Source organism: Tursiops truncatus, chromosome X (assembly GCF_011762595.2).
Source record: "Tursiops truncatus isolate mTurTru1 chromosome X, mTurTru1.mat.Y, whole genome shotgun sequence".
Classification (NCBI taxonomy): domain Eukaryota; kingdom Metazoa; phylum Chordata; class Mammalia; order Artiodactyla; family Delphinidae; genus Tursiops; species Tursiops truncatus.
In genome coordinates, this window is record NC_047055.1 from 39,508,217 (window position 1) to 39,526,276 (window position 18,060).

Genomic DNA, 18,060 nt, shown 5'->3' on the forward strand with positions numbered 1-18,060 from the left:
TATATGTATAACTGTTTCACTTTGATATAAAGCAGAAACTAACACACCATAGTAAAGCAATTATACCCCAATAAAGATGTTAAAAAAAAAAGAAAAAGAAAAACGGAGCTGGAGGAATCAGGCTCCCAGACTTCAGTCTATACTACAAAGCTACAGTAATCAAGACAGTATGGTACTGGCACAAAACAGAAAGATAGATCAATTGAAAAGGATAGAAAGCCCAGAGGTAAACCCACGCACATATGGTCATCTTATCTTTGATAAAGGAGGCAGGAATGTACAGTGGAGAATGGATCGCCTCTTCAATAAGTGGTGCTGGGAAAACTTGACAGGTACATGTAAAACTATCAGATTAGATCACTCCCTAACACCATACACAAAAATAAGCTAAAAATGGATTAACGACCTAAATGTAAGGCCAGAAACTATCAAACTCTTAGAGTAAAATATAGGGAGAACACTCTATGACATAAATCACAGCAAGGTCCTTTTTGACCCACCTCCTAGAGAAATGGAAATAAAAACAAAAATAAACAAATGGGACCTAATGAAACTTCAAAGCTTTTGCACAGCAAAGGAAAGCATAAACAGGACCAAAAGACAACCCTCAGAACGGGAGAAAATATTTACCAATGAAGCAACTGACAAAGGATTAATCTCCAAAATTTATAAGCAGCTCAATAACAAAAAAACAAACAACCCATTCCAAAAATGGGCAGAAGACCTAAATAGACATTTCTCCAAAAAGATATACAGACTGCCAACAAACACATGAAAGAATGCTCAACATCATTAATCATTAGAGAAATGCAAATCAAAACTACAATGAGATACCATCTCACACCAGTCAGAATGCCAATCATCAAAAAAATCTAGAAACAATAAGTGCTGGAGAGGGTGTGGAGAAAAGGGAACACTCTTGTACTGCTGGTGGGAATGTGAATTGGTACAGCCACTATGGAAAACAGTATGGAGGTTCCTTAAAAAACTCCAAATAGAACTACCATATGACCCAGCAATCCCACTACTGGGCATATACCCTGAGCAAACCATAATTCAAAAATAGTCATGTACCAACATGTTCATTGCAGCTCTATTTACAATAGCCCGGAGATGGAAACAACATAAGTGTCCATCATCAGATGAATGGATAAAGAAGATGTGGCACATATATACGATGGAATATTACTCAGCCATAAAATGAAACAAAATTGAGCTATTTGTAATGAGGTGGATAGACCTAGAGTCTGTCATACAGAGTGAAGTATGTCAGAAAGAGAAAGACAAATACCATATGCTAACACACATATATGGAATTTAAGAAAAAAATGTCATGAAGAACCTAGGGGTAAGACAGGAATAAAGACACAGACCTACTAGAGAACAGACTTGAGGATATGGGGAGGGGGAAGGGTGAGATGTGACAAAGCAAGAGAGAGGCATGGACATATATACACTACCAAATGTAAGGTAGATACCTAGTGGGAAGTAGTCGCATAGCACAGGAAAATCAGCTCGGTGCTTTGTGACCACCTGGAGGGGTGGAATAGGGAGTGTGGGAGGGAGGGAGATGCAAGAGGGAAGAGATATAGGAACATATGTATATGTATAACTGATTCACTTTGTTATAAAGCAGAAACTAACACACGATTGTAAAGCAATTATACTGTAATAAAGATGTAGAAAAAAACCAAAAAGAAACCAGGGAATGAATGTGCAGGTAACAATTCACCATAATGCATATTTTACATTAATTCATAAAATATGTAGCAAGTGTCAATGTGATATATTCATATATATGAATATATATGCATATATTCATATGCAAGTATAAATATTATTATATGGTTGTTAACTGAAGCAGAGTTTAACCTCAACATGCATTTTCCCTAATTTTACCTTTATTCTGAGAGAATGAGAATAAGTTCTGTACCTGCTTATGCTCAGGGGAAATCAAGTCTATGCATTGAGATTTAAACAATCCAAACTCATTAAGAGGAGGTTGGGGAGGGTTTACACAAAGTCTAGTTTAAATACTGAAAACTGAAATAAATTTTTAGAAACCATGAAAAAAATATATACAAGAAACATTTAACAAGGACCTAGAAGAACTAAAGAGCAGGCAAACAGTGATGAACAACACAATAAATGAAATTAAAAATTCTCTATAAGGAATCAATAGCAGAAAAACTGAGACAGAAGAACGGATAAAGGACCTGGAACATAAAATAGTGGAAATGACCACTGCAGAGCAGGATAAAGAAAAAAGAATGAAAAGAATTGAGGACAGTCTCAGAGACTTCTGGGACAACATTAAATGCACCAACATTCGAATTATAGGGGTCCCAAAAGAAGAACAGAGAAAAAAAGGCACTGAGAACATATTTGGAGAGATTATACTGGAAAAATTCCCTAATATGGGAAAGGAAATAGTCAATCAAGTCCACAAGCACAGAGAGTCCCATACAGGATAAATCCAAGGTGAAACACGTCAAGACACATATTAGTCAAACTATCAAAAATTAAATACAAAAAAAAAAATTAAACCCAGCAAGGGAAAAGCAACAAATAACATACAAGGGATCCCCATATGGTTAACATCTGATCTTGCAGCAGAAACTCTACAAGCCCGAAGGGAGTGGCAGGACATATTTAAGTGATGAAAGAAAAAAACCTACAACCAAGATTACTCTCCCCAGCAAGGATCTCATTCAGATTCAACAGGAAATTAAAACCTTACAGACAAGCAAAAGTTAAGAGAATTCAGCACCACCAAACCAGCTTTACAACAAATGCTAAAGGAACATCTCTAGGCAGGAAACACAAGAGAAGGAAAAGACCTACAAAAACAAACACAAAACAATTAAGAAAATGTTAATAGAAACATATATATCGATAATTACCTTAAACGTAAATGGGTTAAATGATCCAACCAAAAGACACACACTGGCTGAATGGATACAAAGAAAATACGTGTGCATATGCTGTCTACAAGAGACCTACTTCAGACTTAGGGACAAATATAGACTGAAAATGAGGGTATGGAAAAAGATATTCCATGCAAATGGAAATCAAAAGAAAGCTGGAGTATCAATTCTCATATCAGACGAAATAGAATTTAAAATAAAGACTATTACAAGTGACAAAGAAGGACACTACATAATGATCAAGGGATGAATCCAAAAAGAAGATATAACAATTGTAAATATTTATGCACCCAACATAGGAGCACCTCAATGCATAAGGCAAATGCTAACAGCCATAAAAGGGGAAATCAACAGTAACACAATCATAGTAGGGGTCATTAACACCCCACTTTCACCAATGGACAGATCATCCAAATGAATCTAAATAAGGAAACACAAGCTTTAAATGATACATTAAACAAGATGGACTTAATTGATATGTATAGGACAGTCCATCCAAAAACAACAGAATACACTTTCTTCTCAAGCGCTCATGGAACATCTTCCAGGATAGATCATATCTTGGGCCACAAATGAAGCCTTGATAAATTTACGAAACTTGAAATTGTATCAAGTATCTTTTCTGACGACAACGCTATGAAACTAGATACCCATTACAGGAAAGAATCTGTAAAAAATACAAACACATGGAGGCTAAACAATATGCTACTAAATAACCAAGAGATCACTTGAAGAAATCAAAGAGGAAATCAAAAAATACCTAGAAACAGATGACAATGAAAACACAGTGACCCAAAACCTATGGGATGCAGCAAAAGCAGTTCTAAGAGGGAAGTTTATAGCAATAAAAACCTACCTCAAGAAATGAGAAAAATCTCAAAGAAACAACCTAACCTTACACCAAAAGCAATTACAGAAAGAACAGCAAAAACAACAAGAAAACAACCCAAAGTTAGCAGAAGGAAAGAAATCATAAAGATCAGATCAGAAATAAATGATAAACAAATGAAGAAAATGATAGCAAAGATCAATAAAACTAAAAGCTGGTTCTTTGAGAAGACAAACAAAATTGATAAACCACTAGCAAGACTCATCAAGAAAAAAAGGGAGAAGACAAAAATTAACAGAATTAGAAATGACACTGGAGAAATAACAACAGACACTGCAGAAATACAAAGGATCATGAGAGATTAACACAAGCAAGTATATGCCAAAAAAAATGGACAACCTGAAAGAAACGGACAAATTCCTAGAAAAGCACAACCTCCTGAGCCTGAACCAGGAAGAAATAGAAAATATAAACAGACCAATCACAAGCACTGAAATTGAAACTGTGATTAAATATCTTCCAACAAACAAAAGCCAAGGACCAGATGGCTTCAAAGCCAAATTCTATCAAACATTTAGAGAAGAGTTATCACCTATCTTTCTCAAACACTTCCAAAACATAGAAGGGGGAGGAACACTCCCAAACTCATTCTATGAGGCCACCATCACCCTGATACCAAAACCAGACAAAGATGTCACAAACAAAGAAAGAAAACTACAGGCCAATATCACTGATGAACATAGATGCAAAAATCCTCAACAAAATACTAGCAAACAGAATCCAACAGTACATTAAAAGGATCATACACGATGATCAAGTAGGGTTTATACCAGGGATGCAAGGATTTTTTCAATATACGCAAATCAATCAATGTGAAACACCATATTAAAAAATTGAAGGATAAAAACCATATGATCATCTCAATAGATGCAAAAAAGTTTTCGACAAAATTCAACAACATTTAAGATAAAAATCCTCCAGAAAGTAGTCAGAGAGGGAACTTACCTCAACATAATAAAGGCCATATATGACAAACCCACAGCCAACATTGTTCTCAATGGTGAAAAACTGAAACCATTTCCACTAAGATCGGGAACAAGACAAGGTTTCCCACTTTCACCACTATTATTCAACATAGTTTTGGAAGTTTTAGCCACAGAAATCAGACAAGAAAAGAAATAAAATGAATTCAAATTGGAAAAGAAGAAGTAAAGCTGTTACTCTTTGCAGATGACATGATACTATACATAGACAGTCCTAAAGACTCTATCAGAAAACCACTAGAGCTAATCAATGAATTTGGTACACTAGCAGGATACAGAATAATGCACAGAAATCTCTTGCATTCCTATACACTAATGATGAAAACTCTGAAAGAGAAATTAAGGAAACACTCCCATTTACCATTGCAACAAAAAGAATAAAATACCTAGGAATAAACCTACCTAAGGAGACAAAAGACCTGTATGCAGAAAATTATAAAACACTGATGAAGGAAATTAAAGACGATACAAACAGATGGAGAGATATACCATGTTCTTGGATTGGAAGAATCAACATTGTGAAAATGAATCTACTACCCAAAGCAATCTACAGATTCAGTGCAATCCCTATCAAACTACCAATGGCATTTTTCATAGAACTAGAACAAAAATTTTCACAATTTGTATGGAAACCAAAAAGAGCCCAAATAGCTAAAGCAATCTTGAGAAAGAAAAACGGAGCTGGAGGAATCAAGCTCCCAGACTTCAGACTATACTACAAAGTTACAGTAATGAAGACAGTATGGCACTGGCACAAAAACAGAAAGATAGATCAATGGAACAGGATAGAAAGCCCAGAGGTAAACCCACACACATATGGTCACCTTATGTTTGATAAAGGAGGCAAGAATATACAATGGAGAAAAGACAGCCTCTTAAGTAAGTGTGCTGGAAAAACTGGACAGCTACATATAAAAGGATGAAATTAGAACACTCCCTAACACTATGCACAAAAATGAAATGGATTAAAGACCTAAATGTAAGGCCAGACACTATAAAACTCTTAGAGGAAAACATAGACAGAACACTCTATGACATAATTCATAGCAAGATCCTTTTTGACCCACTTCCTAGAGAAATGGAAATAAAAACAAAAATAAACAAATGGGACCTAATGAAACGTAAAAGCTTTTGCACAACAAAGGAAACCATAAACAAGACGAAAAGACAGCCCTCAGAATGGGAGAATATATTTGCAAATGAAGCAACTGACAAAGAATTAATCTCCTAAATATACAGGCAGCTCATGCAGCTCAATATGAAAAAAACAAAAAACCCAATCCAAAAATGGGCAGAAGACCTAAATAGACATTTCTCCAAAGAAGATATACAGATTGCCAACAAACACATGAAAGGATGCTCAACATCACTAATCCTTAGAGAAATGCAAATCAAAACTACATTGAAGTATCACCTCACACCAGTCAGAATGGCCATCATCAACAAATCTACAAACAATAAATGCTGGAGAGGAAACCAGCAAGGAACACTCTTGCACTGTTGGTGGGAATGTAAATTGATACAGCCACTATGGAGAACAGTATTGAGGTTCCTTAAAAATCTAAAAGTAGAACTACCATACGACCCAGCAATTCCACTACTGGGCATATACCCTGAGAAAACCATAATTCAAAAAGAGTCATGGACCACAATGTTCACTGCAGCTCTATTTACAATAGCCAGGACATGGAAACAACCTAAGTGTCCATCGACAGATGAATGGATAAAGAAGATGTGGCACATGTATACAATGCAATATTACTGAGCCATAAAAAGATACGAAATTGAGTTATTTGTAGTGAGGTGGATGGACCTAGAGACTGTCATACAGAGTGAAGTAAGTCAGAAAGAGAAAAACAAATACCGTATGCTAACACATATATATGGAATCTAAAACAAAAAAAGGTCTTAAGAACCTAGGGTTAGGACAGGAATAAAGATGCAGACATAGAGAATGGATTTGAGACACAGGGAGGGGGAAGGGTAAGCTGGGACGAAGTCAGAGAATAGCATTGACATATATACACTATCAAATGTCAATTAGATAGCTAGTGGGAAGCCGCCCCATAGCACAGGGAGATCAGCTCGGTGCTTTGTGACCACTTAGAGGGGTGGGATAGGGAGGGTTGGAGGGAGACACAAGAGGGAGGGGATATAAGTCTACATATAGCTGATTCACTTTGTTATATAGAAGAAACTACCAGAATATTTTAAAGCAATGATACTCCAATAAAGACATTAAAAAAAAAAGAGTTTAGGACAACTATATTTACATCTTCCATGTAATCTCCATATAATCGTGTCTTTTCCTGCAGGTTACATTTTGAAAATCTTGCAGCTCTGGTAATTAGCGAATTCTCAACTAGATGTGTGGTCTTCCTGTATCCATTTGTGACTGGTCGGCTTCTGTGTTGCTGGTCCAATAAATTCTCCACCATGGGTAAATAAATTAATTCCTTCTGCTTCTCACTCCAAAATAAGATATGTATATTTATGTAGATGGAAGGAGCTCACTGCAATCAATCTTAGAGTGAATCTGAGAATGCCTGCTATCTTTTTCAGGCTCCCCCCTTGCTATTCCATTACCACTCAACCCTGCCTATGGTGCCCTAAGTTAAATGCGGAATATGGTATACAGCCTATAAAGTTAGAACTTCCTAAGTAATTTCCTCTGGGTTTGATGAACATTCATCCTGCCATTTTTGACATTAAAATCTAGAAGCTTACTTTTATTTGCATAAATGTGTTCCTTTAATTTCATCTTAAAGTTGGAGATTCGTACATAAAATCAACTTTGTATGGTACACTGATATTACTTCAAAATTAGTAGTCAGAAAATGGATAATTACAAATCCATTTATCTCATTGGAGTTAATTAACATATTAGCCAAAAAAGAATAATAAGATATAGATTTTGTTATCTTTTTTAAAATTTTATTTCTTCAGTTAGGAGTTTTCTTAAAATGAAATTGGCATATCACAAAATTCTTCTGGAGGCCTTCAAAGTCTTTGTAAATATGAACACGTGCCAGTTGTAACTGACAAAAAATTATAATCTTATGTATATATATATGATCAGGTAAGAGACAATGAATTAAATGCATATGGCATATTAGTGGAAAAACTAAATATCAGTGGTCTCAGAATTTTTACTTTCAACCTAATTCTTAAATATTTTTTTCTGAAAAAATTTAATAAATTTTGCTCTCATTTGAATATTTATTCCAGTAAAATGAAGATTCACATATTCTACCTTTTTTCTGTCTCTTTTTAATGATTCCAGTAAGGTGCTTCTTTAATGACTCAACAACATGCCCTTCATTTTTTATATTCCGAACAAATGGGTGATGAAGCATGTTTGCAGAAGTAGGACGAAATAAGAAATTTTTTATCATGCACTTTTCCATGAAATTATGGAACTTGCGGGACCTAAAAGAAATGAGTCAAAGAGATAAAAGAGCATTCTCAGGCCTGCCACACCTCCTCCCACCTCCACCCACATGCCACTCTGAAGGTTGTATTTTTGAAGAGAGTTGTCTCTAGCTATTAATAGTCTTTTCAATAGCCAAATATTCTGCAGTTTGACAATATACATTACACAGCAATGCCATTCAAACCTCTGAAGAGGCCAGAGTCAATGGCATTTTCTACCCAAATAATAGTAGAAACTTCAATGAGTTCGGAAGTATGTACATGATAAAAAGTCAAGTGGTGTGAAGGCAATTAAGTGGTTGATGTGATTTATGTAGACCATGAGACTAGATTGGTCATCCCACAGTAGTCATACTTTGAAGCCTGAGTGTTTCACTTGACTATATGCACTTTAAGCTATAAAGGTGCCAATGTAATGATCCAGAAAAGGGTGTTAATAGTACCATGACTAATTAATCTTATAAAATGGCCCACAGAAACAGATGTGACCAGAAAGCCTGAATCTGTGGGAAGGGTTAAATTTAATCACAAGGAAGAATGTCTGCAATCAAATCATAGTAACCACTTCTACCAGGAAAGCAATAAATACTAAGACAAGCAAGAGCTTCAGGTACTAGATCAAAAAGCTTCAGGAAGAAAGATTCCCAAGTTTAGTTGGGCTGTAGCACGCTGAGAGAACAAGTCCTCTTTTCTAGGTCTTTGGATGTTTAGTTTAATGGGTAAAAAGACTGGGCTATATATCACAATCACTGACTGCCTATCTGGGCTCAGTGAGAAACTTCTCAAATGGCTTCCATTAGTCCATCCCATTACTGAAGAAATAACTGAATATGCCACTAATGCCAGGACAGTAATGTCATCACAATATACTATGGAGAGTATTATTTCTGATTGGCTAGCTAGCTCTTAATGAACACTAGTCACTTAGACCCCCTTACTTAAGGTATTGGTTTTTAGGAAATATTGTCCAATAAGGATGTTGAAGCAGGACTGACCAAATGAATTCTGCTACATAAAAATGTCAGGTTAATGTGTTTAAGAGATTAAGTCATTCATCTTTACCATCCGCTGGATTTGACTTTGGGAGCAGATTCTCGCAAAATAACGAATAGGGCTTCCAAAGGCTGAAGGTTACACAGGGCTGCAAAGTAAAATAGATAAGCTTAGAATGAGTAATAAGGGTAACTACAGAACACACTTCTTATTCCAGAGGGGATTCTCACTATTCTTTCACATATCATGTTGAATAGATACTAAGGAATAGATACAAAAGAATGTAGTTAGAGGAAAGCTGATTTTAATGCAAACAGTCCATTATATAAGATCCTAAAGCTTCACTATTGCCAGGTGTGACAAATAATAATAAATTACACTAGATAAAAATTTTGAAATGTGTGATTGATAATTTATATCTAGAGAAGTAAACAATACAGGTGGAGACAAGCACTCTTCTGTGTTTTGTACTGCAGGTATCTACAGCTGTAAAATTGGAATATGTAATTATAGGCTGAAAAAGTCAACCAGACTAATAACTATTTGCAATAATATATAAACAATGATTTAGTAGTCTAAAAAGAGGAGAATAATCTGTTTTGGAAGCTGACAGTCCTAGGAAAAGAAGTAGATAGAGTAACTATTAAGAACACACCCTCTAGAGTAAGATCATCTGTGTTCAAATCCTAATTCTACCTTTGTGACCTTGGGCAAATTACTTAACCTCTCTGTGCCTTGGTTTCTTCATCTTAAAAACAGGAAATATATCAAGAATTCCTTCAAAGAGTTGCTATGAGGATTAAATGGCAACCTACATATAAAAGTGTCTGGCACAGAGTAAGCACTTAATAAATATTAGCTATTGATATTATAAGATTTTAACTATCTGGCACCTCAATTCTGTGCCAAATTACTAGACTTTCATTCTCTTTTTTTAGACACACAGCCATACAAAGAAAAGCCTATTCCAATATGTGGTATATAATTTCATTACCTCATTGGCTTGGGAATTCTGGGATTTTCTGTAAGTGTTTAAATATGTGTCTCACTTCACTTATTTCCTCTTGTGTTTTGATTAAAGAAAACAGGCAGTGCAATAATTCCCCCAAAGGAAAGCCATAGTGTAAATTTCATCTAACACTAGAAGTGTGCCATTCATCTGAGGACATTTTGATATTAATAACTCTTTAGAGGCATCCTTCCTCTCCCAAAATACATCTCCAGAGAAATTACAATGTCGAACTGGCCTCTCATAGTAGTAGAAAGAAACTCCCCAGGGTAATTTCATTAGAGTAATATAAAGGCAATTGTTCAAAGGTCAAACTTTCGTTTCAATTACATGGGTATAAATTAATAGAAGGTGCAGGTATATAAATGAGGGCAAAATTAGCCCCCAGCTCAAAACATCCAGATAATATTTGATTCTCTTCATTCCTTTACTGTGTCCAATCAATCACCAGAATCTGTCCTTTAAACATACTGTAAGTAAATTTTTACAATATTAAGCAGTTGTCATTTATTAACATCTGAGCATCTCAGTTAACTAAAAACATCTTCAGTGTCAAGAGTTAGGGCATAGGCTGGGTAAGTTTTCATGAAAGGAAAGGAGAAGTCCACAAATGAATGAGGCATAGGGTGGGTACAAGAACTATGTCAAACAGCAATTGTGGAGGTTTCCTATATTGTTTAATTTTAGGAATTCCAGTTAATGTCCCCTTCACCCCATATATCCTAATGTTGCCTAAATTTTCACCATTAGAAGCTCATTCCTTTGAAGTAGTAAATCTACTTTAAAAATACATATCTTGATAGATTAGAAACATTAAACTGGGTGTAGTTTGAATTATTTTAAATAACGTGGTTTAACACCTACAATATGTTGAGATCCAAAGGAATCTTCTGAATACTGAAGAAATGGATCTCCTGATGGGACAGGGGTAAAGACACTCAGGTAAAGATTGATCTGGGGTGTAAGGGAAGGACACTACAAGGAATAGAAGTAGGACTATAAACAAGCATGTCTGATAGTATTACAAACAATCTCTACAACACCAAGGAGAATGCTAACATAGGAAAAGATACAGTTCTGATTAAGGTAAATTGGCTGGTGTAGATCCTTGACAAGGAAGGAGAGTTGGAGTAAACTGTCAATCCAGTCCTGCTTCTCCAGGCAACGATTCACTTTTCTATAAAAAACAAAGAAACTAAGAACTACACATATTCAATATTAATTGACCTATGATATTCCGGTGTTTGAATAACTACTAGTAATGTTCTGGCCTTGGTTTAAAGGACTGCACATCAAGTTTGAATTTCTATCCAGAATCCAAGGACTTAAAGTCCTGATGTGCAAGGGTCCTGATTCTCTCTCCTCTGAGAGTCCCTACAGCACCCTTTTAGTGAGAAGGTATTCTCTATTTCTTTTTACTTCCCTGGGAGAGACTCACCAAAGGCAGAAGGGGATTTTGTTATTTGGACCTCAGAGGTAATTATCACATAACTGTCACTTTGGAAGGCCATCCTTTGTGAGATGATAAATATCACAACCTGGGGGATTTCTGTATTTAAATTGATGACAGCCATTTCCATCCAAAATTAATACTCCAGGCAATAAAGGAGACTGGTGAAAGACAAATGTTTTAGCAGTATGGCTATTTCAAGTTGTTCATGACTAAAGTTGCACCATTCCAATGACTACTTATCCAGGCATGCTGGTCCTATTTTCTACTGTGAGTTAAGAATCTCCTGGTCCTCAGCTATCTTTTGCAAAAAGTTGCCATTTGTGTATTCTGTGAAGAACTCCCTCTCTGTATTTCTTCTGTGAGTTGCTCATTACGCCTCTTTTCTCCAATGATTTATTGTTTTAGAATAAAAAAGTGAAACCAAAAAAGGTGAATCAAAAAGTACAAATCTGCAAAATGTAGAAAGCTAGTCTTTTTGGAAAGACAATAGAAATAATATACTACTTGATGCAGTCATTCATCCTAACCAAATACATGCATCAATATTCATGAAATACAATATGTGTATTTAAAGAGAGCAAGAGAGGAGGAGGAAGAGGAAGAGTGGAGGAGCTCAATATAATTTAAGCATGTTTCATAAAGAGAAATAATCATGAGATAATGAGGAATAATATGTACCTTCCCAGTTTCATCTCAATTATATATATGTGGAGTAAACAATTTTTCCATCATTTAAAAACTCACCCAATATAGGTACTTTGTAGCTTTTTGGGCACTAGCAGAGACGCAGCAGTGACCTGATCTCCACATCTGGCTCAGCTTTAATCCAAGCCCGTTCTATGATATGTGATATTCCAAGGGACACCAGGAATTCTTAACAATTCTGTTACCACTATTTCTACTCCCATTAGCCTTGAAACACAGTGATAATATAGTAGATACTGTGCAGATGAAGCAGGTAGGGACATGGGAACCTACAAGATCTGCTTGGAGAGGGAGAAGCAAAGCAATTCCAACCCCTGCCCCCTGACACACACACACTCCAGGCACTTCTCTCACTTCTCATCAATACTAGGAATGTATTTATTATTTATATCCTTGGATTTAGGTATTGAGGACAACAAATATGCTCTGCTTATGGGGTCATACATTAGATGGTTATTAATCATTTATACACAAGTTCACATTCTATTTTCACTTTCCTATCAGAAAACAGTGTCCTGAGAGAACAGAATGCTGACAGGTCATTTAAATGATGGGAAGGAGGGGGAAACAAGAGGAAATGAAGCCTTCTGAACAATTAGGGGCAATGAAGTGGCTGATAGGAGCAAGGAAGGCACCAATGATGAGCTAGACTGACTCCAAAGGAAAATAAAAAACTTACTTCTCAATGTTGTTGAGGATTGGCTCAATTAAAAGGAACTACTGGGGGATTTTCTCAACTGTCACAGTCTGAAGTAGTAGCAGGGTATAACTGTAAATGTTTGGGAACCTAAATGTTCCACCAGTGAATATGTACTGAATGCCTTTATATTCTGTTTGGTTAGGGCTATCAGGGCCAAATGTTATTGAGGCTAAATTGAAACAACACTCAATCATCCTAAAATAAGATATCTTAAGAGAGAAAAATACAAACTCTTCTTATAGACATATCTGGCCATTCTGACTGCAGCGTTCGGTAAGCAGGAAAAGGCCACCATTTATAGTTTGGCACATAGTGTGGCACCTTTGTAGCCAGTACAAGCTAGCTAGTACAAGTGACAGATTTGTACAACATGTTTCCCTAACTTTGAACAAACAACAAATATTTTTACTCACGAGGAGCCCCTTCAGCCATTTCAATAGCAGTGATTCCCACGGACCACACATCACTCTGCAAAAGAAAAGATGATCAAAAAAATGTCACTTAAAAATGGGAAACTGATAGTATTTAGAATCTCAAAACAATCTTTGGCTGAGGGGAGATGTCAATGCTACAGCCATTTTATGGGTTTTCTATAATGGGGCTTCATTAGAGACTGATGTTATAGGAAGATCTTATTGACCCTGTGACCAGCCAGTACTACACTACACAACCAGTTGACATGGGATGGGATTCAATGTAAGGAAAATTCATCTTGGATGTATTGCTATTGTTACCTTAACTGAAATAACAGAAGGAATTTATTGTAAAGAAGTCCTATCACATACTACTAGCTGTAAAGAAGTTGGATCATAGGTAAATGATTTAACTCTTTGTATCTCAATTTCACCTTATGTAGAGATGATAATGGTATACACATCATAGAACTAGTATAAGTATTAAATGAAATACTATATATAAGCACTTCAGCAGTGCCTTGAATATAGTATATTGAAGATAGAATTATTATAATTCTAGGAAATTATGTTCTAGGAGGCTCTAGGAAATGACCCTCACTACTATTAACTGTACTTTGTTTTTTAGAATGTGGAAAGGGCACAGGGCTAGAGGTGCACTGTTTGGCTTAATGACTCCTAAGCAAGTTAACTGAATTGTTAAAACACCTGTTTATAGATGTCTTAGCTTCAAAGGGTTGTTGTGATGGTTTAAGTTTTCTTTAAGTTACATGGGACTAAAAATTAAAGACATATAATTAAAATGGGTGAAAGTCCTTGGAAGACTGCCAAAAATTGTACAGCTATAAAACATTATTTTTTTTACAGCAAGCCACTTAAAGAACATTACACTTCCATTGTCTCCATAGCTCCTAATAGTACTGGGCTATAATAAGCTCTCATCAGGTCTGCTTGCAGATCAAGCAGGGGGCATTTAAGGGAAAGGGAAAAGAGATGAAACTTGAATTAATCAACTTCAAGTATTGAGTCCTAGGTTCCATACAACGAAACCACAATGAATTGTTTGGATGACTTATGATGTGGAGAGTGAGTGTGGTTTTTCCAGTCTATAGCAAATGGAGAGTTTTCTTTCCACACCAGCTTTTTGAAATGTGTACATAGATGTATATTGTCCAAATTGCAGTTTCAGTGGAAATTTTAATAAACAGCATGAATTGTTACTTAATTTGTCTATTCCACTGATTTTCTGTGGTTTGGAGGTGAACCATGCCAAGGATTTTCTCCATTACTCTGAGTAATCAAATTATTATTTTTTTCTCTCTGGAGCTAAGTTACTGTGGGGATTAATAATTGGCTTTACATTTATTCATTTTTAAGTTTACAAAGCACTCTGTCCCTGGAAGTTAAATTTCCATATAAAGCCACATAATATAATATTTTTACCAAGAAGTTGCAAGCAATATGAACTAGACATTCTTCCTCAAATATGGATAACTCCCAATGGTCTACTTTGTCTACATTCTTAGAAAATATTATTTTTATGCACATCATTAAACCACATATAGGAACAGTGTCTAGCATTTCTTATTAGAGTCTATGTGAAAGAAGCAACTGCCTGCTTTTTATAGGGAAATCAGCTTGATGCTTTGTGATGACCTAGAGGGGTAGGATAGGGAGGGTGGGAGGGAGGCTCAAGAGGGAGGTGATATGGGGATATATGTATACATATAGCTGATTCACTTTGTTGTACAGCAGAAACTAACACAACATTGTAAGCAATTATACTCCAATAAAGATATAAAAAAGAATACATTAAAAGAATCATAAAAAGGGAGCTGCCTGCTTTTTATTCTTTTATTTCATAACTTAAAATAAAAAGTCAAAAGTCCTTTCCAAAATTTGATTCCTACTATCTGAATCCTTACACTTACTCTGTAATCATAGGAGCGTCTGGGGTCCTCGTCACAGTCAATCACCTCAGGTGCCATCCAGTATGGTGTCCCAATGAAGCTATTTCTCCTCCCATTAGTTCTGCTCACCTGGGCACTCACTCCAAAATCCACTGCAAAATTCATTTGTCAAAATAATTAATCAGTAACAAAAAGGTCAATAAATTATTGCTTTAACTTGGAAAGCCAATACAAAAGCCACAATGGATAACAGATTTTCATTCCAGCCCAGCAAACTTTACCATGAAGTCTACTCCAGGAACACTGGGAAATAGGCTTTTGCTGGTATTTATATTGGAAAGAGAATCAGCAGTGCTATTATAAATCTACAGTAGGTTTGGCTGAATGTTTACCATGAATATTAAAAATAAAGTTCCATCAGTACACCCTGAACCTCTGAAGTGATAACAAATGTAGTATTTGGACCTGCCACCAAGCTGGAGGAAGACCAGCACTATAAGCAACATCTAAGAAATCTAAAACTTATTAGTACTTTATTAGGAAGTCTCATTTGTGATATTAGAAAGCCCTACCACACTGATAAAGAAAAAGGAATTTATGCTAAAATTTAGTTTAAGTTCTTCTACAGATCTTCTGAATCAGATGCAAATATTTACTGCAGTATCCATATCTTAGCTTAGACTATAAAAGGTCAGTCTTCTATTCATCTGTGGGATATATTATATGAAAATATTTAGTATGGTATCCTCAGAAACAGACAGAAAAAAGGCTAAAGTAGACTGGGGTTATTTAGTCCAGAAAAATAAGACAGGGATGAAAAATGAAGTAGATTTCCTAATTTAGAATGGTTTCCAGGAATCTAGAGGATGGCTAACAACCTTGACTGAAAAGTAGTTTAAAGAACTTGGGAAAGGAAAAGAAAATTTTTAAAGTTAAGAGTTTAAGGCAGTGTTAAAGGAAGGACTAAGAAGAACAATAACAACAAAATGTCCATAATATATGAAAATCATCATTGGGTGTTGCACGATCTCATTAGCTAGATATTTTATTGAGAATAGGTTACATCAGAGCTCAGCATTTTCACTATCCCTGAGGGCCAACATTAAGGGCCAAGAAATACCTATGAAGGCCATAAACTGATATATGACATTCAGAGAAGAAAATGAAAGGAGAAAAGACTGGAAGAAACAGTGATGAATGGAAGAAAAGGGAAAAAAGAAAAGCTGAAGTTAAAAGTAGAGATGAGACCCCAGCAGTGGCATCATTCACCTTTTCTTTAAAGACCTAGGTACCAGAATATGAGGATTATTGATCAATTGCAATTGCAACAGAATCACTGTCCAGTCTCTTTCCTTTCTGTTACTCCCTTTGGCTGTCATTGAGTTTGGTTTCTGCAACTTTCTCCTTATAACATGTTGTTTAAAAATATGCTGGGATCTAAGAAATCTAAAACCAAATGTATAAGGATTATGTATATAATAAGCCTGATTAAATTTTACTCTAGTGCTAAAAGGTCTCTCCTACAGAGTCAAGTACATGATCTTTAGTGCATGGACTTTGTGACAGGTTTTTCAGTGGCTTTTCACGTATTTACAATTTCTCTTCTGTGTTGCAAATGGTAGGGCTGGCCAGCAACTTGACCCAGATATATGGTAGTGCTGCCACATGTGAACAGAGTAGCTGTGTGACATACTATCTACCCTGCACACTTGAATGTGAGATCCAAATGACTCTCATGAATTTTAACACAGTGTCTTAAAATTCTGTTTCTAGCTTTGTAGCTTGTAGACACAAAATACACAGTACATTTTCTTGAAATTACTTTTCACTTATTTTAAGAACAATTATTGCCTCATGCTTCTTCCAGAAATATTCAGTGAAAAGCATTCTCAGTGAATGAACAAACTCTCTTCTTTGGTTATATTTATTTAGCAGAAAAATGGGAATGATTTTAAAGTCATGCTAGAGACATGGTAGGCAAGAATTGATATGATTAAAAAGTAATGCAGGGTTTGATACCAGTGATTTTATGTTCTATTGTATATATCAGTGAGGTCATCTGCCATTACATAGTACTGACATTATTCATATGGTATTATTTAAAAACAAATCAACAATATTTATTTTAAACCTTAAAAGGTGCAATATATTGTCCCCTGTGTGCCTGTGAGACATTATGTGTAGTTTTTCAAATAAATTATGCCATTCTGAACCCTGGAATAGAAAGCCAGGAACTTTTTGGTATTTTGATTTCTAATTCTCAATTTGATTTGGATATTACTGGAGCATTATTTCTAACTGATATCAGTTCTTTAAATATTTGAGGGGAAATTCCAATGAAGCAATTTGTGCTTAAGTCATTTAAAAGTTCTTTGATTTTCTTTGGAAAATATGGCTCTGTGATGTGGAAGAATTGTCTTTTTGTTTAATCCTTGTCCATGGCGCAGAAACTTCCACATAGTAAATACTCAATTCAATTGTTAAAATAAATGTAATAGCTGAATCTATTAGAGGGTTAAGCAATGATCAAAATGTAAAACTCCTATTATACTTGAAAAGTTGTTTTTATCTACATGATTTCAGAGAAGCAGTTAAGTGCATCTTTCTCTTGTCCCAACCTCCCTTCCCAAACAAATTTTCAAACTT

General features: G+C 35.5%; 1 protein-coding gene across 1 annotated transcript in view; it reads right to left on the reverse strand.

Annotated features, from left to right (window-relative positions):
- Positions 1–18,060, reverse strand: part of NRK (Nik related kinase) — a 167,712-nt gene that overhangs the window by 57,224 nt on the left and 92,428 nt on the right. The window contains 4 exon segments of the mRNA XM_019949429.3: positions 8,053–8,228; positions 9,294–9,372; positions 13,505–13,559; positions 15,436–15,566. Coding sequence (XP_019804988.2) covers positions 8,053–8,228; positions 9,294–9,372; positions 13,505–13,559; positions 15,436–15,566 — 441 coding nt within the window.